We start from the raw sequence: 25,477 nt of genomic DNA on the forward strand, positions 1-25,477 counted from the left end.
CCAGGGTGTGTGAGGCGGACCATTCTGTTTCTATTGTTAAACAAAAATGGCACATGACAATGAAAGCAGGGCAAATTACAAAACTTATATTCAGATTGATTTTAAAACTGCACCATGTATCCTATACTTGGGCCCTTCAAGTTATTGCAAAGTCTGCACCACCTACAGTTAAGCCCCTAGTGTTAGGGGATTACAGCTTCAGATCATAATCAGCCATACCTAAAAAATGTACCTCATCTACTAAAGAGCCTTTATTCTCCATCTCCATTCCTCCAACAGAAATTTATAAGGAGATATAAGGAGCATCCCAGGTGCAACTGGTTAAAGTGAAACAAGTAGAAAACAAAGACTTTTTTGAAATAAGATTAGACTTTATTATATAATTTAACGAAGAAAAGCACTCACTCATTTATATGGTTAGAACACCAGACTACACTAGTTGGGTACCAATCATGACTGTCGGGTTTAATTCAGGATTTCACACACTTACACCTTGCTAAGCTGGATGACTTATGCGTAGCCCACTAGCCTGGGCGTGCTAGGGAAACTTTTCCTCATGCCCATACATTTCTCCTGATCAATAAATAGACTGTTAGCCTTGATGGCTAGGTCATGTTCCAGGTTGGATTTTGTATGGACCAACATCTGCAAGGTATCTTCTGCATCTCGGAGACGTAGCTGCAAGGCCTGGATGGTGTCATCTATCTCCTGCACCTCCTGCATCAGCCTACAACACCAGGATTGTAAAAATACAAGTGAGCATGTGAATGGGGTGGGGATAAAAGGCAGTTTGAGGCCCTCCTGAACAGAGAAACATAACTAATTGGCTTGCAATCTGGATGTCACTGAATGGAGTGAATTGCCCAACAAGACTCTTATATTACAGTTCATTTACGTCCACAAAGCAGAGTGAGCAACTTGGACATTTCAGGCAGTGTGTTGCACCTTAAACCACATTCATTAGAGGGACTTGCATCATAATGCGCTTTTCGAACTTTCCTATAATTGAGCTAAATACATCCAGCACATTATTTATGGGCGAAATGCAGGTCGTTGCATGCTTACACACTATACGACTGATGCACCCCTTCATAAGATAAAGGATTATGCACAGTACAAGGCGGATTTCAAGGCTTTGTTTTGATCAGAGCAATTAACTAAGAATGTTGTCCTAAGTAGGAGGCTTTAGGACTAGAGTGTCACTAATTGTAGGGTAAAGTCCGTCTGAACTGCTGATCAAGAACCAGCAAGTTTTAGCTCCAGTCTGGAAACGTCTGTCTTTCTGGGATTGTAACACCTAGATATGGATCAGGGCATGGTATTAATATTTGCACAACCCTAACATAAGATTTGATACAAGCACCAAATTGTGTGGATTATTTTAAAGGCACCCTTTTAAACAGTTTATTCATTGAAGCAGTGTAGAATAAGGTTGTTTCAAAACCCTTACCGTATTTGGACAGTATCTCGACACAATTCCACGTTGGGGCGTCTTGTGCGCTCATCTAAACGAGTCTGGGCCACTTTCATCGGAGCGCTTTTGTCCTTGATGGCTTTTTTAAGGGCTTCTATAGTCATCTCTGTCTGGAAGATTTCCTGGAGTGTCTACAGAGATAAGAGGATTCAAAGAGTCAGGAAAAGAAACCTTATATTCAAGCAAATATTCATTCAACCCAAATCCTACCATAACTGGCCTCCAGGCTGGGTTGCCTTAGCTCATAACAATGTTACAGAAATATAGAAACATTGGGGTAACAGTCATCCTGCTGTAGTTCCAGGGGTACCCAGGGCACAAATAAGCACTCACCCCAAATCCCACCCTAACTGGACTTCAGGCTGCTCCCCCTAGCTCATAACAAGGTTACAGATATATAGAAACCATGGGGTAACAGTCACCCTGCTATAGTTCCAGGGGTACCCAGGGCACAAATAAGCACTCACCCCAAATCTCATCCTAACTGGCCTTCTAGGAGGGCTTTCAGGGGAATCTAGGAGAGCAAATAGGAATTCTTTCCAAATGTCAACTTAAGTAGACTTCAGGCATTTTCAGCTCCCCAGACCCTGCTCCAATCTCCTGGGAGCAGCCCTACAGTTTTTAGCTGCTGTTCTAGACTATAATTTATGGTCTAATATTAGAGGGACAGTAGTTCTGGCTTAGAGATGTTCATGCATTCAGGCCTAGTGGGAAACTCTGTCATGCCTTCAGTACTGAACATATAAAATACAGGACTATCAATATATTGCAAAATACTTCTGCCTACATTATTAACCCTGAGACATCCAGTTCAGTTTGGCCCCTTCCAAACATGGTAAAAATGAGTCTACAACGACTGCACTGCATTGCAAGTTATATGAAATTAAATTAAAATCTTTAAATTAGCATAAACCTATAATTGCCCTTTAATTCTAAATTGTATTCTAGACAGGGCAAGCACTTTATCACTGTGGTGTTTATGGTAATTTCAGTAGGATTTTGAAACTTCTTGGCCAGTCTGGCTGCTCCTTGGCATATATATGAGCCAGTGCCAACTATATTACAGTCCTTCCCTGGAGATCTCAAGATTTATCGGCTGGCAGCATGAGCATGGGACACTGGACAATCTATAGAGACTTAAGGGTAAATAAATCAAGCGAGAGAACCCTTTCCCTTGGTCTAAAGCTGCTCTTTAAATACTGTTTCCCACATGGACACCGGGGAGAGCCTTACACACAAGGGATCCAGATGCAGGAATGTCTATTTTATACACTATATCTATTTACAGCACTTAACGGTCCCTGTGCACCTGCTACCCACTGGCACTTCCACACCTGACTGGTGCTGTCTCACTATTGAAGAGATGACAAGGTGACAGATGGCACATTCAACCCTTGCTCTCAATCTCTCTCTCTCTCAGCCCAGTTAGACTTGCCTGGATGTCATTACTTATACAAAAATACAGCTGGTTGTGACAAAAGGAATGCGCTTGTGGAACTGGAGGAATGTGTCTACATCAGAATCTTTGGAGGAACACACCAATCGGTGCCAATTCCCTGATTGGAAAGTACTGATACTTTACACGCTGTCACTATCTAAAAGGGTGTTTTCAGCCTTATGCCGTTGAAGACCCATGCCTCTGATTAGGTACCCATAGCCTCATATCTTTATGATCTTGGTTATTCTTTTCCTAGGGGTCAGGAGCACTGCACTTGCTCAGTGTACTTTGGGCTGCACACTGGGCATGCTCTGTGTTGGCATTGAAAGCAGGGGCAATCAGAAACTTCTTCAGGATAAAGAGATACTATGGACAAATGATGGATCATGAACTTTCCCAGAGCACCTGTACCTCTAGACAGTTAGTCGAATAAGCAACATTAAATATTGTCTAACCCCCTTTTGGGAATAGTTTTCCTATAATTGGCTTCAGTTTAACATACATCACATTTTTCATTAAAATCACAGTAAGAGCTATGAAGTGCACATGCTTAGTGTCACATCTCACTGAAATTATGATATATATATATATATATATATAGTAGAGTCAATGGAGGAGCCGGCACTCTCGTCAAACGGTTCAACGTTGCCTGGGTGCAGTGTCCAAAATTATTGAAGTATTCATCCCACAAAGAAGGTCCGCACTCTCTTAAATTGAAATCAAAATGTTTTATTGACAAAACGACTAACGCTTCGGCCTCTCCGAGACCTTTCTCAAAGTAACCATAGGCTATCCTTTTGGGAATAGTTTTCCTATAATTGGCTTCAGTTTAACATGGTGACTGGTCATGGATTCATACATCACATTTTTCATTAAAATCACAGTAAGAGCTATGAAGTGCACATGCTTAGTGTCACATCTCACTGAAATTATGATATATATATATATATATATATATATATATATATATATATATATATATATATATATATATATATATATATATAACAGTCAAAAGGAGAATGCAGCCTGTCATGGCATGTACCTTGGCCAAGTGATTTTGAAGCTTGTTCTTGGCATCAGCGGTTTCAGAGATGCGGTTAGTGAAATTGACGTTGACTGTGTTGAACTGACTCCACATGCCATTAGAGGTGGAAGCCAAGATGGTCTCGGCGTCCTCCCTCAGCTTGGCTGATGCCGTTCGTTCGCTCTGCGATCTCAGGATGTTATCATCGCTAAACTTGGCCCAGGTTTCAGGGATAGAAACCCTGGAAAAATGTAGATGGATGGAATAAATCATAGGTACCTTCCAATACAGAGCTACGGTATCAAGTCTACTGGCTTAGCCTTAATTTGCTCTATGGTCCAAGCCCAAGAGCTTCCTTGTTTTCCCTGAGATTGCCATTATACTTATGTCCACTGCAACCAACTTTTTTGCTACAATTATTAATGACTTCTTCACCCCTATGTTTGCTGTAGGTCTTTGTCTTAGGAAATCCCTTCTGCTCCTTGTTTGCTCACTGCATTCATCATGCTCTTCAATCATATATAGTGCCTGGGCGGAAGACATGCTCTAAGTATATAGTAAGGGCCACAATAAATAAAGTCTGAATACTTTCAGATACCATAAGAATGTGCTTTCTGGAAGCCTCTTATCTACTGTTCTACCAATACAGAACTTGTATTAATCTCACCTCTTTGATTTTGGGCAATGCATCAAATGTATCACCATACCACAACTCGTGAGTGAAATTCGTATAGCTATCCATCCATCGATATCAATATGGAGAATTCCCACTTACGTTGCATCTATACGATCTACTCCTCGGTAGTAGCCAATGCCATCCGAGGAATTCCTTAGGTTCTGACATTTGTCATCTATACGTAGAGCTGTCTGCTTATCACTGATGTCCCGCTCTAACTCATGTTGAGCGCCTCTGTTAGCACTATAGGGAGAAAGATATGTGATTTAGAGTAGAGCAAAGTACAAAATCGTCCCATGACATTTTAGGTGTATGTTGCCATGTTTTCAACCCACAATGCAATGCGTTATTCCATAATTCCATTGTCGCTTTGTCTGCAAGGGGAAGTTGAGCTTGCCGCAACCACGTCCAATGTAGCAAAATGCATGCAACTGAGATTTGGACCAATTATGCTGATAATCTCTTGTGTTGGGATATTTCATTTTTGGCACTCTGTGTCAATATGGCATTCCAGCATGATTCTTTAGGAGCAATAATACTATGTCTACTTGCACAAGCTGCTGTGAGAACCTTAAATCTAAAATTGGCAGGGTTACCCAGTATCAGTAGGTGCACTTGTTATTTATTTGCAAAAAGGGAGGGATGGACATGCCGGCGCTAAGCATGTCTATGCAGAGGTGCAAGGAGATGTTTTGGATGCAAGTACCTTTAATGAATGGCCTCAATTTGTGTAATGTCTTTGGCTATGTCCATCTGGCCAACTATGCCAGAGGGACATAAAGGAGTGATTTGCATGTCTCCGCTCATAATGCCTTATGGGAGAGTTAAACTTTCATTATTGGTATTAAGGCAGTGCTATGTATATGGTACAAGGCAAGCAAATATTTTCTGTTTTCAGAAGGCTTTACGCTGCATGTCTTGCACATGAAGGGCTTTTTGGCTCCTTTTAGCCCAGCTCACCCTAACCAGGTTTGGTTCTCTGCTTCCCTATGTTTTCTGCAACCACAATTTGCTCATGTTCCATAATGGAGCTCTATAGAGTTGCACCTGTCAATACTGTGTACGGTTAACAGCCTCCTATAGTCATACCTCTCACTTGCACATCATTCAGGCATTAAGACATTATATAAAGGACACCCTTGTACCATGAGGGCTGTGCTCTACAATTTGTAACAGATTTTTAATTTGGTGTAAGGCGCATAGTGCAGTTTGAACCATGTTATAAGTAGATTCAAATGTTTGGGCATACGACTCTACTGAGCACAATTTTACACCCTTTCTAGTTCCAGCACTTGCACCCACCCATATGTAAATGTTTCAGTAAGTTTTGAAGTGAAATTCCAAGCAGTAAATCCCCTCAGTGTAAATGAGAAATGTATGGGAGAGGCAGAGATGAGTCTTACGCAAGCTGAGCAGTGATTTTCTGCAGGTGCCGTCTCATCTTTTCCTGGCAGGATTTGATGCAGTCCACCTCCTAAATAATCCCAAGAGAGAATAAGAAGAGTATTTTATTGGTCTTCAAATCTTACTGCAGGCTATCAAATCTCCCTTCACTCCTTAGCTCCAATCTCAGAGGCCTTTCACTGGATTTAAGGATCTCCTCCTACCAGCCTGAATTAAGAAATAATATCCTCTTTTCTACCCTGGCTTATTTGGAATTCGTAGACGGACAGGGAGGAGCAGCTTAGTCAAGTAATGCAATGGATTATAGTACACAATTGCAGTCTCAGTGAGACTGTACTAACTTTCTATTGTAACATTAACAATACACTTTTTAGGCTGGCATTGTATAAATATATGGGGACATTGTAAAAACAATAAGGCTAGTAAACTCTGAGTATCATTTGTGTATTATATGGGATAATGTACTGTAAATTATAAGGATATTGGAAGTCACTGAGGGGATCTGTGACTACATAAAGGCACAAGGTTGCAGGCTGAGTTATACAGGGAACTTTGAGTATCACTTGTGTATTATAATCTCTCTACTGTAAATTATAAGGATATTAGAAAGAAGTCACTGAGGGGTTCTGTGAACATATAAAGGCACAAGGCTACAGGTTGAGTTATACAGGGAATTCTGAGTATCACTCATGTATTATAAGGGGTAATGAACCTCCTACTGTAAATTATAAGGATATTAGAAGTCACTGAGGGGTTATGTGACCATATAAAAGCACTAGACTACAGGCTTAAGTTATACAGGGAACTTTGAGTAACTATGATTATGAAACAAAGGAATGCGTAGGATGATTATATCCTTGCACCTCAGAAAACAAGAAAAAAGGTAGCATTCCAGTTGTAATAGTATATAAATGCACTCAATTAGCACACGCAAAAAGAGGTAATTAAAAAATGGCTCCAGCACAGATGCTTCCATGACATGATAGGAAAGATGGTATGTTCCTATCATAAATAGTCTGAATTATTAACCAGCCTAACATACCTTTGCCACAAACCAGTACATGCATGTAAGGTATATAGCAGAGGAGATCTGAATATAGAAACTGTGCTCCGGCCATTAATATAGGGTCTCTAACTCCTGCAAGATAAAACTCTGCCTGGGAATGTGTACAGGGTTAATCTGCAGTATGGCACTGCCTACCTTTCTAAAATATCATATCAGTGTCTGGATACCTATGTGGAAATAAGCTTGGCACAAAGAAAAAGTGGCTGGGCAGAAGTCATGCACATAAGGACAGATGATAGATTCCTTAAAGGGGGACAGTACTGGCAGCACAAGCCCAGCCTGATATACAATTTAGGGTTACATTGGATTAAGGAGTTCTGTTGATATGGAAAGGTGGCAATGTATTTGAGCATGGGTGTTTGGAAGTTCTTTCCTGGACATTTATTTCTTTACTCACCTGTAATAGCTGTTTCTCAACATCATCATGTACCAGGTCAATGGACATCCGTTTCTCCCGGTGGTACAAACATTCCTGAGCAACCTGTTAGGGCACAACCAAGACTTGGCACAGTCAGGCATTTTAATCAAAGAAAGAAAAGAATGGAAAGAAGAAAGAACCAGACAGCAGAGCTGCCAACCTCCTTTACATTAACAGTCGTGTGCCCTTATTTATAATTTGGCAAGAACAAAGAGCTCCGCTCAGCACCCAAATAAATGAACTGCCATGAGGCATAATCGGCACAAGGTACAAAACTTTTCATGTTCTGTTCTGATCGTCAGGTTCATATTGTTGCAATGTTTGTAGCAACTGACCACTGTGCTGTCCCACACAATAAAACCTGGTCATGCCCCAGGGTTGTGTTGCAGCTTAGTAACTCTGTTTATCGGGCGTAACTTATGTATTCTGGCAGTAATATTTCAAAGAAACACATCTGTGATGACATCATTGGACTTTTCTCTTTATTAACTACAATGTGAATAATTGAAAATTTGTTTACCATGGGCTCCTATGTACTGCTTGTGGCACACCATGTAGGTGAATTGTTAGTGTAGCCTGGGAACTAATAGGCAGGACGGTATAGTGCCTTTCTATACAATTATGTTAGACCAAGCAGTAAATAGTGGGTTGAAGCTAGGTGGTTGCTCAAAGGGTATTCAGCAGTGGTAGATCAAAGTGTTCCTCCTGTATGTCCCACCATCTTTAAGTTCAGGACTTCAGTAGTGTAAGGTACTGAACATGCATATAAAAATAGGAGGTGGAGCACATGTTAAGACACCAGCTTCAGCTCTATAGACAAAGTAGCTTACTGTATCTAGGGTTGCCACTTTTTCTGGAAAAAAATACCGGCCTTCCTATATATTTAATTTTTTTCCCTATTAATAACATTGGGATCAACCATAATTTTTACCTGCCAGGCCGGTTAAATTACCTGCCAGGCCGGTTAAATACCGGCCAGGTGGCAACCCTAACTGTATCCCGGAGCAAATAATTTCAGAGGGCCACATAAAATGACACAATGTGGTTCTGGCCTAATAAAGAATCTGTAAATACACCCATCTATAACTAGATTTAGATTAGACTAAGAAAAGACAACTACATATAGTTCTGCTTTATGTAATGGCGGAGATAAATGTTATGGGAGTATCAAAAAAGCTGATAGATACCATCCATGACTATCTTCTCATTGAGTACAGTTGGACATCCCTAGACTGAGCTTTATAAACGTGCCCCATAGTAAGGTATGAAGCTGATTCTGTATTTACATTTATGGACAGCAAATACTGTGTATGTGTCTAAGACTGTAGCTACATTTAAATTTATCACCTTCATGCTTAGTATTCTAGGCAAATACAGATCATATTCACATTATTTAACATGAACCATTGTGTTTGCTTTTACTTAAGCTGACAATAGTTCTCTAAACAACTTCCAGACATATTGTGAACAGGCTGGGAAGTCTATGATAAGTTGGTTTGTTGACAGATGCAGTCACAGTCACCCAGAAAGAAACCTTTGTTACCATATACTACCATATACTGAGCTGCCAATGATGAACCAATCACATTAGGGGGTGTTCAGACCCATTAGGTGAAGACTGCAAAAGGATTTTACAGATTATCCCATTGATATCTGGCCATACAACATCCAGATATAAACTGGGGATATCCCAGTACCCATACAAAGCCCAATAAGCTTGAACCTTTGTCAGTTCCAAATCCAACATGCAAAAAATGAAAGTGCTTTAAAGATAATATCATGTAATGTTGCCCTGCACTGGTAAAACAGGCCTGTTTGCTTCAGAAATACTGCTATAGTTCATATAAACAAGCTGATGTATAGCAATGGTGGAAATTGAAAAAAGGTTATATGGCACAGGTTAAATAGTGGATAACAGATAACACCATTATGCTCTACGGAGCTTATCTGCTGTGTAACTTGAGCCTTTTCTCCTTTGAATGGCTGCCCCCATTGCTACAGGGTAGCTTATTTATATAAACAAAAGTAGTGTTTCTGAAGCAAGCACAGCAGCTTTACCAGTGCAGGGCAACATTTTTATTACTTTAAAACACTTCCATTTGTTGATTTTATTGTTCCTTTAATCATAGCAGTATTAATCATAGCAATAGAGATATTATCTGGAATTGATGAGAAATCTCTCTGGGATAAGTCTGCGCCTAGAGGTCTGGACACGTTCCTTGCTCTCAGCCAACAATTCTTTCCCACCCTCCCCAAAGTGTGACATTGTCTACCTGCAATGGCCCTTCTGTTTCTATCAGTGCCCTTTCCAATCGCCTCTTCATTTCTGAAAGAGCATTAGTCTCCCCGATCATCTGGTCGATCTCGTGAATTATTTCTGATTTCCAGAATGAAATGTCATTGACCCGCTCCCCCAGATCTTTACTGGTTTCATTTTGGATCTTCCTTGTCTTCTGATCCCTTTCTTGAATAAGTCGACTTGTGTCTACCCGAAGTCTCTCTGCGCTACGTCTGGAAGATTCTGATTCCCTGAAATTCGACTGATTGGATTTATACCAGTCATCTGGAGTGTACCTATTGAAAAGTGCTGTTCTGTTGGATGAAAAGGACTGGATCTGGGCTGGGTTTAACCCTGGTGCACTTTTTGAAAGTGGAGCTAGCGATGGACTTGCAGATGCTACTTTGTAGTATGTACTTGGTCTCCAAGGAAGAGTCAAACTGTGGCTCATTGTATAGTGAGGGAAGCGGTTCTTATAGCTTGCGGACATTGTTGAGATGGCTGGCAGAAAATTGGTAGGAGTAGGCCTGTGGCGGCCATAGGTTGACGTTAGAGTTGAGCCTAAAATTTCCATGTTGGCTATACCTCATTCAACTCAGTTGCCTATGTAAACATAAACAGATGTAAGTCTTTACGGATCATCAGAGACAGAATGAGGTATCCCCTAACACATTCAGTGTGTATAATGTGTCACATAAATGAATTATATTGATAATATACCCTGAATGCGCAACATTTAGTACAATGGTTTATGCAAGGGATGTGGCTGAGATGAAGACTTGCCAAGAAGCAGATCCTTCCATGCATTACATTTAAGACAGGAGAAATATGTGTTAATTAATGGCAGCAACAGTTACCCACGGAGAGAAGACATGTCAACCCTCTCTAATTGTTGTTTGTAGTACAATGATAATAAGCAGTCAGGTCTCTATGGGGATCCTTGCCTCTCCCTAGGGCTATCATATATGTATGCCTAATGGAATTTATTGGAATGAAAGACACACTAATCTTTTACCAAACACTAAATTATTCTATTAAAATATTTTCGCTTCCTCACAGTCACAGGGGGCTGCTAGCGTGCAAAGGTTTACATTTCATATAATGTAGGATTTAAAATTTTCTGCTGTGTGTTTGCTGTACCTCAGCTAAGTTTTCATATCTCTCTTAATCTCCCAAATAACACAAGGATCCCCAGCCGGCAGCAATTTAAAAGGAAACAAGTCTTTCAGATAAAGGGTGATTAGTTCTGAGATGTGTCTTGGTTGGTTATTGCTCTGATCCTAAAACTACATTTTGTTCTGCCAAAAGTAACCAGGCCTAATCAACCACTTTTACTGACAGTCCACTATATGTTAATTACCCAAATATTATCCAATGTGTATTACTGCAGTGCCAATCACATAGTCAGTAAAGTGGTTAGGGGTGCAGTAAAAACTAACTTTTCTGCCGTACCTTTATGTTATGTACAATTTAATTGTGGTTATTATGCAAAGGACAAAATGTGTGCATGCACAGCGCCAAAGCTCTTTGTTTACCATGAATCATTGTTGGTTTCTCTAGCAAAGATCGAGTAAGCCTGCCATTATCCTTCCAGCTATTATACGTCTATAGGAAGGGCAGAAAACTGAGCAGCAATCTCCAATTACAATTAGAGAACAGGGTTGTAATGAGAGTATGCAAATACATTGCTTTTTGTACAGATAGATCCTAATGCCCAAATGTGACAGGAGTGTGGGATTTGATAATTTTTGGTAACCTGGGCAATGTGCCCAAAACATCTGCTAAATCTTATTCTGAAGAATCAAATTCAGCATATGCACATAATAATTACAGGTTGTTTTAATAAGGGGTGTGCGGGTCTCTAACTTTGAGCAGATGGACAGAGGCAATCACATGACTCCAAACTGGCACCAGCATCACTAGGGTTAACAGTGCTCATTTTAGGGATGGTCTCTTAGGTAGGACCCAAACAGTGGAGGAGATTTGGGGTGAGTATTTATTTGTGCCCTGGGTACCCCTGGAACTATAGCAGGGTGACTGTTACCCCAATGTTTCTAGATATATGTAACCTTGTTATTGAGCTAAGGGGGCCCAGCCTGAAGGCCAGTTAGGGTGAGATTTGGGGTGAGTGCTTATTTGTGCCTGGGTACCCCTGGAACTACAGCAAAGTGACTGTTACCCCAATGTTTCTATATATCTGTAACCTTGTTATGAGCTAAGGGGGCCCAGTCTGAAGGCCAGTTAGGGTGAGATTTGGGGTGAGTGTTTATTTGTGCCCTGGGTACCCCTGGAACTACAGCAAAGTGACTGTTACTCCAATGTTTCTATATATCGGTAACTTTGTTATGAGCTAAGGGGGCCCAGCCTGAAGGTCCGTTAGGGTGAGATTTGGGGTGAGTGCTTATTTGTGCCTGGGTACCCCTGGAACTATAGCAGGGTGCTGTTACCCCAATGTTTCTATATATCTGTAACCTTGTTATGAGCTAAGGGGGCCCAGCCTGAAGGTCCGTTAGGGTGAGATTTGGGGTGAGTGCTTATTTGTGCCTGGGTACCCCTGGAACTATAGCAGGGTGCTGTTACCCCAATGTTTCTATATATCTGTAACCTTGTTATGAGCCAAGGGGGCCCAGCCTGAAGGCCAGTTAGCGGGAGTGTTTATTTGTGCCCTGGGTTCTTCTGGGCACAAAGAGATGTGAGATGCATGGTGATAGCAAGATAAGTAGTGAATTGAGAACAAGGTAAAACTAATAACCTATAAGCAGACCAGCTGACTACTCAGTGTTTAACTGAACATGCAAGAGAACATGTTTGTAAAGATTCTCATTCATCCAGGTCATGGTATATCTGTAAAAATAAGTCAAATCAACTGAACTTGCTGTGTTTTTTCCTTGAAGACATTTCACCAGTCATCCAACTGACTTTCTCAATTCAGAATAACAGTTATTCTAAATTGTCCAGTGGATTTGACCTATTTCTATAGATATAATGGAAGAGAACAAAAAAAAAAAAAAAGCAACAGTGAGCCCAGTAGAGTATACTGCTGGATCTGTTATATAATTGCACAGGATATATTAGCATATATATATATATATATATATATATATATATATATATATATATATATATATATATATATATATATATATATATATATATATATATATATACATACATATATATATATATACATATATATATATATATACATATATATATATATATATACATATATATATACATATATATATATATACATATACATATATATATATACATATATATATATATATATATATATCCTGTGCAATTATATAACAGATCCAGCAGTATATATATATAGTCCTGATCCTTAGTGAATAAATAACTAACAATCAGCTTATTAGTGATGGTTGGGGCAGGGGCTGTAGTTATCTGCATGGAGAGGGCAGTTCCCAAGCTTATACAAGCTTATTGTAGGTGCACTTCTGATTCTAGGAGGTTGTACTCACCTGCAGGTAGTAGTCAGACAGAAGCCAGGCGTCACCTCTATCTGCTCCTTCTGCCTGTGCCGCACAGTCCAGAGAAGAGCATCCCTGTACCAACTTGGCACTTTCCCCCTGCCACTAGACGTCACAAGATGGGCAGCGCAGCCCGCCAATCAGCTGCAGGATAAGGTAGACGGGCCGTACTAGGAAGGCAGACAGCCAATCGGGCAGAGAAGGGCGGTGCGGTCAGCCGGTGCTTTGGTTGTCATGGACGCATTGCGCTTAGCAACCAAAGCACGTGATTCTTGAGAGAGAGGGCGATGCTGGGGGTAAGAAAAGGGAATAGAGGCAAGACTGGACAGGAACAAGCACGGGTGGGGGGCCCTGAGGGCCGAGGGGGTGGGGGTAGTTGCGTCCAGTGTGGGCATCCCTGTGTAGCCAACTGGAACACAGACTAACATCTATATATCTCATTGTGTCTGTGTTTAATCTTTCTTTAGGTACTGAGCTCAGGGTTCATGTCAGGCACCCCCTCTCATAACCTGTATAACTCAGTATTGCGCTATGTGGCCACACGACTCCTCCTAATTTACATTAGGGGGTACATTGTCCCTTATAATACATGAGTGATATACAAAGTTCCCTGTATAACTCAGCCTGCAGCCTTGTGCCTTTATATGGTCACAGAACTCCTCATTGACTTCTTATAACCTTATCATTTACAGTAGGGGGTACATTATCCCTTATACTGTAATACATGAGTGATACTCAGAGTTCTGTGTATAACTCAGCCTGCAGTTAGGGTTGCCACCTTTTCTGGAAAAAAATACCTTCCTATATATTTATCTTTTTTCCTTATTAATAACATTGGGATCATCAATCATTTTTACCGGTCAGGCCGGTAAAATACCGGCCAGGTGGCAACCCTACCTGCAGCCTTGTACCTTTATATGGTCACAGAAACTAACATCCTTGCTACGTGGGAGTAACTACCTTCTATACTGCAAAAGAATGGATTTTTGTTCCCATTGACTAAAAACCTTTGAATTGGATTGTAAGCTGTTTGGGTTCCTGATACAACAAGAAAGATGCACGTACAGTATTACATTCCAGCAATGTTTGTTCTGACTCAAGCAGTGTTTACCTTTATGTATATTTAATGAGCTCCCTTTGTAGTCTTCCAGCAGAAATTGCTTACTGCGTATAAAGGGAACACTAGCAAATGAATCAATGGAGCAGCAAGGATCACAGTTTCCACAACTCTGTATATGCTACATGTCTGTTTCTGATTATTTTAGATATAATTTTTAAATTATTTTAGGTACATATTACAAAATTCTCATCGCAATGAAACCACCAGACTAAGTAGAAAACCACCTTTCACCCTAGATTAGAGGAAACGATATTTGTGTATGCAGGATACAGCTGCCCTTCCTGATGTTAAATACATTTTAAAAGTAAAGAATTATTATTAAGCAGTTATATTTATTATGGAATTTAAATGTAATTTTTTTTCTTACTTTTCATAACCTGTCTTAATCATGCATACAGGGACCACCATACGGTGCCATATATTCTGACATCACAGCCATCTTTGATACTGGCAAACTAGTAGAGGGCCCTGTTGGTACTTGCCTATGTTCATTTTCTTATTGGGTCATGCCTTACTATAACCTATTTGATCTCATTAGGTTGAAGTAAATCTTGCTGGCTCCTATTGAAAATATTTTTGGAATCCATAGAAATAAAATCCCTACCACCTTATACAATAACAGAAAAATGTGGGTGGGCTTTTTTTTCATTGTACACTCTAAATATAGATTTTAGATAGTTTGATGGTCTCTTCCTTCCTGCTATCATGACAATGGGCTGTAATGTTCAAATATGTTTGGCTTTATGTAAAGTAAGGAATGTTAAGGCCTCATCTGGGATGTTATCTGGGAAATGCACCCTGAGTGCATAACATTGCTGAATGTATGAGTGACAGAAAGAAAGAGAAGGGCTTCATTGTAGTGGATCTTCATCTGGAGAACCAAACATGGGCTAGATGTCACCCTCCAAGATTTTTTTATGGCCCAAGTACAAGTCGAACTACAACGACCTCTTTGAATGACACTATTTTATTATAATCTGGCCCCTAAACAAGTATATTGAAACACAGCACTACCCGGCACTTAGGTAGAACTGCCAACTTGGAACACTAGTGGCCACTTGAGTGAGTAGGATCAGCTTTTTTAGTAAATGGAGTGCACTGCAAATTATGGGTGGGTGAACCTTAATAATCAGAAAATTAGAATATAAGGTGTATATAGTGTATGTTCTGTTTTCCTTCATACTGACAACTTGGTGAGTATTTAAAAATGTGTTAGCCTAGAGCCCCTTTCCAGAGAGGCTGCATTGATCGGCCCGTGGAAAGGAGCAAAGTCCCTATGTATACAATACACATCTTTATACTACAATCTGGCACATGTAGGCAGGTGTTTTGCTTTCAACTAAGTTGACAAACCTTAAGCCATTTTAAGGTGGCCATACATGGGCAGATAAAGCTGCCAATATAGGTCCTTTAGACCAATTCGGCAATTTATCTACCCGTGTATGGGGCTTCCGTCGGGTCTTCCTGATCTATATATGGCCATGATATTGGGAAGGTTTCATTTTTTCGCTGACCGACCCGTCGGAGCCCATTGCTCCACGTTGTAATCTGATCGTTCAACCATAGGGCCGAACGTTCAATTACCCCAGTATAGCCCTGCTGTTGGTGAGCATATTGGTAAAAGATCCACTTGTTTGGCGATGTCGCCAGCCTAATGGATCTCTTCACGTGTGGCCAGCTTTAGGCAAGAAACTACAAGCCTTTGCTAGTTAAGAAGCTACAAGCAACTGACAGCCAATGAACCTCAAGCTTTTTCTAGGTGAAGAATTACAAGCCATTGATAACTGAAGAACTTCAAGACTTTGCTAGGTGAGAGGCTACAAGCCACTGATAGCAGTGGAACCTTAAACTTTTGGAACTAAGTGTAGTCCTATTGATGATTTGACAAGTGTTTTATCATATAGGGTCGTTAAGAAAAATGGCTTTACTCAGTTTCCCATCACTTCAATATGTAATGCCCTATCTTTAAATTCATCCCTTTTATATTTGCTGCAATAAACACTTGAGATAAGTTTGATTAGATATAACAAATGTATTCTTCAATGGTATTGTATTTAAGAGAATCTGCTGGGGCTTAATGTATCTCGCATTTCCAATAAAAATAGGTAATGGCAGAGAAGAAAATACTAAAGTCTCCCTGAGTGCTATTTAAAGTCATTGCTTAATTTTGGTTTCGGGAATGTGTTGCATTACGTTCAGGCCATAGTTGTTTCCGCAGCAGATATCTTCTGTCAAACATCTTTCATTAGCAATAAACTCATAAGTTACACAGAGAAGGAACAATACTGGGAAATCCTAGATACCTAAATCTGCAGCCGCATAGTTTAAATAAACTCAACCCCAGCTTGACCCTGGCAAGTTCCTTAAGATCCTGTTTCTATTGGACCAGACCTAGAAAGGCTGAACTGTGATCCTGCCACAGGTCACATTTGCTTTAAGAAAGAAGTGTAAAACACATTTACTAGTATCTTATATTGGGTGCAATTGATACATTATATCTTGGCATGGACATCTATTGTAAACATCACATGAAGAGGATTGGATTGGGCAATCTGAGCGATTTTGACCATTGTGCGTGACTGTCTGGGCATGTATGTCAGTTTCAACAGATCAGATTCATGTTTGAATATTTAATGTTCTTGTGCACCATGTTGGTGGGTGTATGGTGCATCATCGGCACCTTTTCATGTGTATAGTTACTGCAGAAAACTGGCCAGTGTGTGCCCATCTTTAGATGTTTTGTAAAACAGCCTTTTATGTTCAGCATCTCTGCCCTTACAGACCAATGATCTCTCTAAGCTGAGAGCCGTTAATACAGGAATGAGATCCGTTATCCGGAAATCCATTATCCAGAAAGATCCAAATAATGGAAAGGCCATCTCCCATAGACTCCATTTTATCCAAACAATCCAAAATTTTAAAAATAATTTCCTTTTTCTCTGTAATAATAAAACAGTATCTTGTACTTGATCCAAACTAAGATACAATGAATCCTTGTTGGAAGCAAAACCAGTCTATTGGGTTTACTTAATGATTTTCTAAGGTAAGAAGATCCAAATTACAGAAAGATCCATTATCCCAAGCATTCTGGATAACAGGTAACATACCTGTACACGCATAAGATGACAACAGTGCAACAAAACATTGTGGAGCATACAACTAATTCTGCATACACAGGGGTGTAACATTATAGCCCCTGTTTCTCAAGAGTACAATTTGATGCGTGTGCACTCATGTGACCCAAAATGCATGCTCACTCATGTATTAACTGTGATCCAGGCTCTTTTTATCTTCCTCCCTGTAGTTACGGCACTTGCCTCCAAAAGAGAACCTTTACTACAGACCCATGATCCCTCTGTAGCAAGTATTTCAATCCAATAGCAGGGCATGATTTGGTTTCTCTATTGGAATGCATGAAAGCCGATCCTCTTTCTTTTGTGGCTTCCTATAAAGTGTCTCATTAATGTTTTATGCACTTCTTTAGATGGAGCACTAGAGAGTTATAATCATGTTGCAAATCCAATGTAGTGTAGTCAAGTGGCTTACATTATTACAACATGCTAAAAGTAAAATTTTATCCAATTTCTCCCTGTGAGAATGTCTTTGTTTAGCAGTTTGATTGCATGCGTCAGTGGGTGGATATTTTTTTTACTCACTGACATGGTTATATCACAGATATTCTGTTAATAGTTTGCCTCTAACTAACACTTTGAGAAACCTGAGTAGGACACAGAGTGAGCTATTGTTTTGGATCCTGGTGAAGTGGGAACACAGCGCTTTGATACTTGGGAACGTCGCCTTATCTGGACTCTTATCCATATACGGACAGTATGAGAGAGCTTGTTGAAAGCTTCTATGGGGACTTGACTTCAAAGTGCAGCAGGGTCATTACTGAAAAGAGTTGTGACCCTTTTCCCAGCTCTCCCTCTGTGCATCTGTGGTTACTGCATCATGCAAGTGCCAGCGATCTTTTTCTTCTCACTAAAGTAGCAGAATATAACCTGGAATAAAAGCTTGATGGTCACCCCAGTGGAGCAGACTTTACTGATGCATCTGGACTTCACAGTGGTGGCATGCTTTGGATTTTATTAGAGATATAGGGAATGTCCATATACTGTATTCCAGAATAAAGATGCATCAGTAGAGTCTTTTCCGTCTGTATTTTCTCATTCTGCAACAAGTCAGAGGTTTATTATAGAAGTTGTTCACCTTTAATTTAACTTTTATTATGTTGAAACAATTTGCAATTGGTTTTCACTTTTTATTATTTGTAGTTTTTGAGTTATTTAGCTTTTTATTCAGCAGCTCTCCAGTTTGCAGTTTCAGCCATGTGTTGCTAGGGTCCAAATTACCCTAACAAGAGACCATAATATGAATAGGAGAGGCCTGACTAGAAAGATGAGTAATAAAAAGTAGCCATAACAATAAATGTGTTGCCTTACAGAGCATTTGCTTTTTAGATGGGGATAGTGACCCCCATTTGAAGAAGGCAAATCCAGGGGCGTAACTATAGAGGAAGCAGACCCTGCGGTTGCAGGGGGGCCCAGGAGTGTAGGGGGCCCAGTGAGACCCTAATTAATTAGCAATTTTAATATATCTTGGTAAAATAGGCCAACTTATAAATATTTTGGGGCCCCAAATTGAATTTGCTATGGGGCCCAGTAACAACTAGTTATGCCACTGGGCAAATAATTCAAAAACTATAATAAAAAAAAATAACAAGTTGAAAAGTTGAAAATAGTCATTCTATAACATACTAAAGGTTAACTAAAAGGTGAACCAGAGAGTGCCAGATACACTAATAAAGTCTACAGTTTGCATTTTAGGTATTATTTTGAACGCATAGATTTTGGGTCCATTTTAATACATTTTATCTGAGGAATTATGCAACAATTTGGGTGCACTTCACAGGCATTAAGTGACTAGACTGTTAGCATATGTGACCAACTGAGGGTGACTCCTGAAAAACCTGTGTTGACACAGCTGAAATAGGAAATAAAGTGGGAGAGCCAACCTGATAAATGTTCATGCAATGATATAATCCAAATATACGGTTTACTCTGCGCAAGAGCCACGCTCAGGGATAAAGCTGTGTCGTCAGTGGCTGATTTCACATTATCCCAGCTATCTTCTTTCAGAACTGGAATGCAGCAGTGCTTGGTTCTAATTAAATACCAACAGAGAGGCCCAGATACTTCACTCCATCTTCCCTCCTCCCCTTCTTCTTTTCTCAGGAACCTGACACTCATTCCTCCTCTCTGATCTCCACTACCCCATCCGCAGCCCTTCATTCCAGCTCTGCTTTCTGCTCCATTTATTAGAGCAACACACCCTCTCACAGATCTGCTTCACAGGCCATCTCTCTAAGGTCTGCAATGCTCTAAGGAATATGGCTGGGAGTGGGAGATTCATATTTTAAGTTACATACAGTAGTAGCTGAGGTTGAAATAATATCCACACATTCATCATAATTAATTTTCCTACCTAGTTACAATTAGAAAGGTCACATAGCTTTAAGAAAGGGTAGGATGCCTCTTTAAGAAGTGAGAAAATACTGATAATTTTAGTACAAACTCATCCAGGGACTGATCTCTGATCCAATTGCCCTTTTGAAGCTAGAAAGATATTTTCCCCTTTTTTAGATGGAATTTTGAAACCAGGGAGTTTTGAGAATAAATTAGGGAAACAAACTCCTTAGGGTGGAGCAGGCACCCTCCCACCCTGTGACTCATCTGGTCCTTATCTCACGAGGTTGTAATAATATTTTGTGGTTTGTCATATGTCAGTGGATGCTGAGCAGCAGTCAGTCGTTGGTAAATCAGAGCCGTTTCCTATTATTTGTGTAGCGTGCCGGAGCCCTGTGACGTGCCTACATCTATTATACTTGTTTCATGAATCATCTTGATATTCAAAACCAGCATTATTCATTCAAGATCTGTGGAGTGTATTATTATGGACCAGTCAAATAGTGATGTTAAGGGGTCAGTGTACAAGCCTTGCTCCAGAACTATAGTAACCACTGGCAACCAATGAAATATTTGCGTTCAAACAACAGACCAGTAAATCCTACCTGCTGATTGCTATACTGTATATATTTATATATATTTGTGTATGTGTATTTGTGTAAGTTGCCTTAGTGATGATCCTGGCCACAAATGCTCACAATCTACCTCTACCAAAAGAAGAACAATTACTGTATAGGAATTGGCAGGTGGACTGTTCCTAGAGCACATGCTGGGAACGCCAGGGTTTCCATCCAGCAGGCCTGATTGCTTTTGAAGAAACCGGCTGCATTGCAGACCCTCTAAGGTTTCCAGTCCCTACATCTGTTTAGAATCAGGGATGAGAGGCCCATACAGGGGCCGCCTTTCCTCCCAAAAATTCTTTGAGCAAAAGCTACTTTATTTGTTAAATCTGTACTGATCCTGTCCAAACCTGAACAAACTGAGTGGACCAGGGGTACCAATTCCAATTCCTAGAGCAAGGCTATTAAGCTGGATGCCCACAGGCTGCATTTGGCCCTCTTAGAAATATTTAGAAATAACTGGCCACTGTATGAGAACAGCTCAACAGCACTGCCATATAGCAATGATTCTAAACCTGTGACTGGTTGCTGAATTGCAGTTTCCATCACCCTTAGAAATCCTTCAGGTGGTGATGTATTCCATGCTTTCCATGCACTACAATACATAAAGGTGGCCCTATGCACAGATGAGATTGTATGAAATGCTGAAGCAGTTAAATGAAAACTATACTCCAAAAATGAATACTTGAGCAACAGATAGTTTATATCAAATTAAGTGGCCTACTAAAGAATCTTATCAAATTGGGAAATATATTTAAGTAAATCTTGCCCTTTTACATCTCTTGCCTTGATCCACCATTTTGTGACAGTCTGTGTGCTGCCTCAGAGATCACCTGACCAGAAATACTACAACTGTAACAAGAAGAAGTGTGGAAGCAAAAGACACAACTATTTTTTTTTTCCCAATGGCACATGCTACTTAAAAAGTATATTATTATGAAAATGGTTTACATATGAGCTGTTTTATGCAATATATTACAGAGACCTACATTGTTTGAGGGGTATAGTTTTCCTTTAAGAAAGTGAAAAGCCGCAGCTCCACATGCACATGCACTATCAGTACAATCAGGGCCACCATCAGAAATCACGGAGCACGGGCAGCAAGATCCACCCCAGATCCCACCCAAACCACAGTAAAATGTTCACACAGACATCAGCGCTAAAAATGGTAACCCCCCCTCACAAGTGATAAAATGCCATTGGTGGTTAGGGCCCCCTTATAAGTTAAAAAAAATTGGCGGCCAGGGTCCCACATAAATTTTTTTAAAAAAACATTGGTGGTCAGGGCCCCCCTAAAAGTTAGAAAAAAAATCATTGGCGCCAGGGCTCCCCACTAAAGTTTTTTAAAAAACGTTGGTGTTCAGGGCCCCCTTACAAGTTAAAGAGAAACATTGGTGGTCAGGGGCCCCATAGAATATTTTTAAAAAACATTGGTGGCCAGGGGTTTCATAAAATAAAAAAAACACATTGGTGTACAGTGGAACTTACCTTAGGTGCTTCTTCGGCTCCTTTCATGGCTTTGGGTCTTTTCTTTGGGTCTTCAGCTTCAGCTCCTTCTATGACTTTGTGTCTTTCCACTGCTTCAGGACTTCTTTTCAGGTATTTTCATGGCTTTGGGTCTTTTCATGGCTTCAGGACTTTTTGCGGCTTCGGCTCTTTCAGAACTTCGGCTCTTTCAGGACTTCGGCTGCGCATTACTTCGGTGCTTATAAGGGAGGCCCGGCTTATTCGGTCAGTGCAGCAGAGCCAGCCCCCCCCTTTAGGCCCAGTCCCAGTACAACTGTACCCCCTATGCCCCTGATGGTGGCCCTGAGTACAATTGGTACAACTGAATATCAACCATACAACGTGTGTCCCTTCATGTGCTCTGCTCCTGTTTGGCCTGTGGGCTAATCAGTTGGATAGCAAACCAACTCAGCCCATGTTTTGCCACCTTTAGAGGCTCAGGTCAGTCATCCCTGCTCTGAACCCACTAAAGACACAGATCTTTCAAGAACTCTTAGAGCAATGATTGTTGGACCACACCTTTCTTGAAGAATTAACCTTTGGTCATGGGGCCCCCTTTAGCTCATAGCAAGGTTATAGATTTAACAGAGCATTGCAGTAATAACCAGCCATAAATCAAACAATATATAGAACAACAAATATATACTTGCCCCAAATTTTAACGGACATTCAGGTTGGACTTTCAGGTGTATTTAGATGAGCAAATAGGCATTGTTAACAACCCCCTCCCCCATACAGGTTAGCATACCACTGCCACTGCTCTAGGGCCCCCCGAGGGTAGCCAGCCTGACATTTTGGAAACCACTGCCCTAGACCGCTGTGTTCTTTTGTACTTGACAGCTTTGGCAGGGAAGTGTCTATACATCTCCCCATTGTGCTGAGAAAGAAAGCTAAGCAGACATCACGCGTTTCACAACTCTGCTAGTAGTGAGGGAGTGATGCTTAGTGATTGGGTTCACCTGTTCTGATGTTATTACTGGCACCTTTCCTGTATTGCACTGATTATTTTGTGCATTCCTTTACAGAGAATATTACAGGAACAGTGATTCCATCTTTTGGTGGGGTATACTGTATATACTAAGTTTATCATATGGTCCGAGGCATAGGAACCTCTCCTTAGAATTTAACCAAGGTCATTCTGCATCACAATCTGCTATTTCTTCTATATTTGATGAATTTGACAGAGGGTAAAAATTGTGAATGACTTACTTTGTACCTGACTCTCAATAATTATCAGAAATAAATGTATGGAACCAGAATGCTTGGGACCTGGAGTTTTCTCGAAAATGAATACCTTAAGTCTACTAGAAAATTATGTAAACATTAAATAAACCCAAAAGGCTGGTTTTGTTTCCAATAAGGGTTATTTATATCTTAGTTCGGATCTAGTACACAGTACAGTTTTATTATTACAGAGAAAAAGGAAATTATTTTTTAACATTTGGATTATTTGGATAAAATGGAGTTTATGGGTGACAGTCTTTCCGTAAGTTGGAGCCTTCTGGATAATGGGGTTACAGATAGCGGATCCTATACTTGTATTAAAAATTTGTGGAAAAATATTTCTTTCCCTAGGAAAAGGATCAGGGTACACCACCGAATATGAAACTGGCACACAATGGCCAAATATGGGGGAAAATCAGCTGGATATTGCTGCAGTTTTTTGGTTTAATTGGTAAGGTATGCTACTATAACAGGGCAGTCCTGGTTCACTGATGGCCAGATACACCTAATTGTGTTAAATAGACTCAATCCAATTGGTTAATGACATGAGGAGAGGCATTCTCTGGATTTAAGTGTCCTTACCTGCACTGCACTGGCAGATGGGAAGTAAAGTAACAGCACATTATGGGCCATAGAGCTGCACGTTTCTTACTACAATCATGAAACCACTGGGAATACCGAAGGTATGCAACAGTCTAACCTCTCCTATGCCATTAACTGAAGTATCACATTTTTAGCAAATTAATATATATATTTTTAATTACCAGGAACACATGCAAAAGTGATTAGTCTCTTGCTATAATAGAGATACAGGAATAAACTGATACTGTGTAACTGCCTAGAGAAAGAATCATGGTAAGGAGAAATTGGGAACTGCCTGAGCAGGGGATGGAATGTGGGCCGGGGAACATTCTTATAATGATTTAGTTTAAACTGGGAACCACTTTACCAGTCTCTTACTGATAAAGTGAGAGGATCCCCTTCAGAAGAGTAAGGATTTTTGTGCCCAGGAATCTGAAATGTGTGTGTAGGGGTAGCAGTGCCCCCTCCTTGTTTCCTGGAATTCCTGCCATCAGGTGCAGATTTGCCAAGACTGTGCAAATTCTTATTCACTCATTTCTAGATCTCCCAAAATTGCTTTGTTGTCATTTTTATATATCAGCAGCAGGGACAGATTAAAGCATAGGTAACTCTAGACCACTGATCCCCAACCAGTAGCTCATGAGCAACATGTTGCTCTCCAACCACTTGGATGTTTCTCTCAGTGGCCTCAAAGCAGGTGCTTATTTTTGAATTCCAGGCTTGGAGGCAAGTTGTGTTGTATAAAACCAGGTGTACTGCCAAACAGAGCCTCAATGTATATTGACAATACACATAAGGGCTACCAAATGGCCAATCACAGTACTTATTTGGCACCCCAAGATCATTTTTTATGCTAGTGTTGCTCCCCAACTCCTTTTACTTCTGAATGTTGCTCACAGGTTCAAAAGGTTGGGGATCCCTGCTCTAGACAATAGCCAGAGGGCTATACAACGTTGTTTTCTTCATTGACGAAACTGTGCTTGGAGCTGGCAATGTCCAGGCCAGGGCCAAATATTGTAACCTACATCGGGCACTGTTGCTTATCTGTTATTAAAGTGCAGCTGACAGCTGGAGTCTGCGTGAAAATTTCACTTAGAGATTATTACAGACCCTTGCCTTAATATACATATGACCTGTTTCTTGCCCCTCAGAGACAGCTCTGACTATGTCTTAAAATAAGCACAAAGGGAAGAGTTTTACTGAGTGTCTGATGAGTTACAACAATGATATACAAATAGCCACAAAGAAGGACACAGACACATAGTTCTCTGTTTTTACTACTTTATTTGTTTAATGTGCCAAAACTGCAGTTTTCAAGAAGGACTAAAAATAACTCATAGTAATAACAAACTGCAACTTTTCTACTGGCTGAGATGGGTATACAGTGGCTTCATTCCAAATGGTGCATAAGCATATAACCCAAAATATGTCCTTGAAGGGGTATGCAAGAAGGGGCAGCATTTTGGAATTAAATGTTTCTGAGCAATATGCTATAGAGAATTATTTCCCCTGATAAACAGAGAACCAGCGGTACCTACTGCGTTGAGAGGAAGTAACTGTGTATCCCCCACCCCAATCCCACCTGCACAGAAAGTACTTTCCCCAGATACCCAGGGAACCCACTGTACCTACTGCACTGGAAGGAAGTGACTGTGTATTTCCACCCCTCTCCCACCTGTACA

The 25,477-nt window shown here is 40.4% G+C and overlaps 1 protein-coding gene across 1 annotated transcript; it reads right to left on the reverse strand.

The window, feature by feature from the left end:
• Positions 1–350: 350 nt before the first annotated feature.
• tekt3.S (tektin 3 S homeolog) lies at positions 351–13,376 on the reverse strand. Its single transcript, NM_001095424.1, is given in 8 exon segments — positions 351–727; positions 1,451–1,605; positions 3,958–4,180; positions 4,715–4,858; positions 6,019–6,089; positions 7,483–7,566; positions 9,777–10,384; positions 13,270–13,376. Coding segments are annotated over 7 exon segments (1,473 nt in total). The 5' UTR covers positions 10,356–10,384; positions 13,270–13,376; the 3' UTR covers positions 351–510.
• Between the last annotated feature and the right edge of the window lie 12,101 nt (positions 13,377–25,477).

The sequence above is a fragment of the Xenopus laevis genome, chromosome 9_10S, assembly GCF_017654675.1.
Source record: "Xenopus laevis strain J_2021 chromosome 9_10S, Xenopus_laevis_v10.1, whole genome shotgun sequence".
NCBI classification, from domain to species: Eukaryota; Metazoa; Chordata; class Amphibia; order Anura; family Pipidae; genus Xenopus; species Xenopus laevis.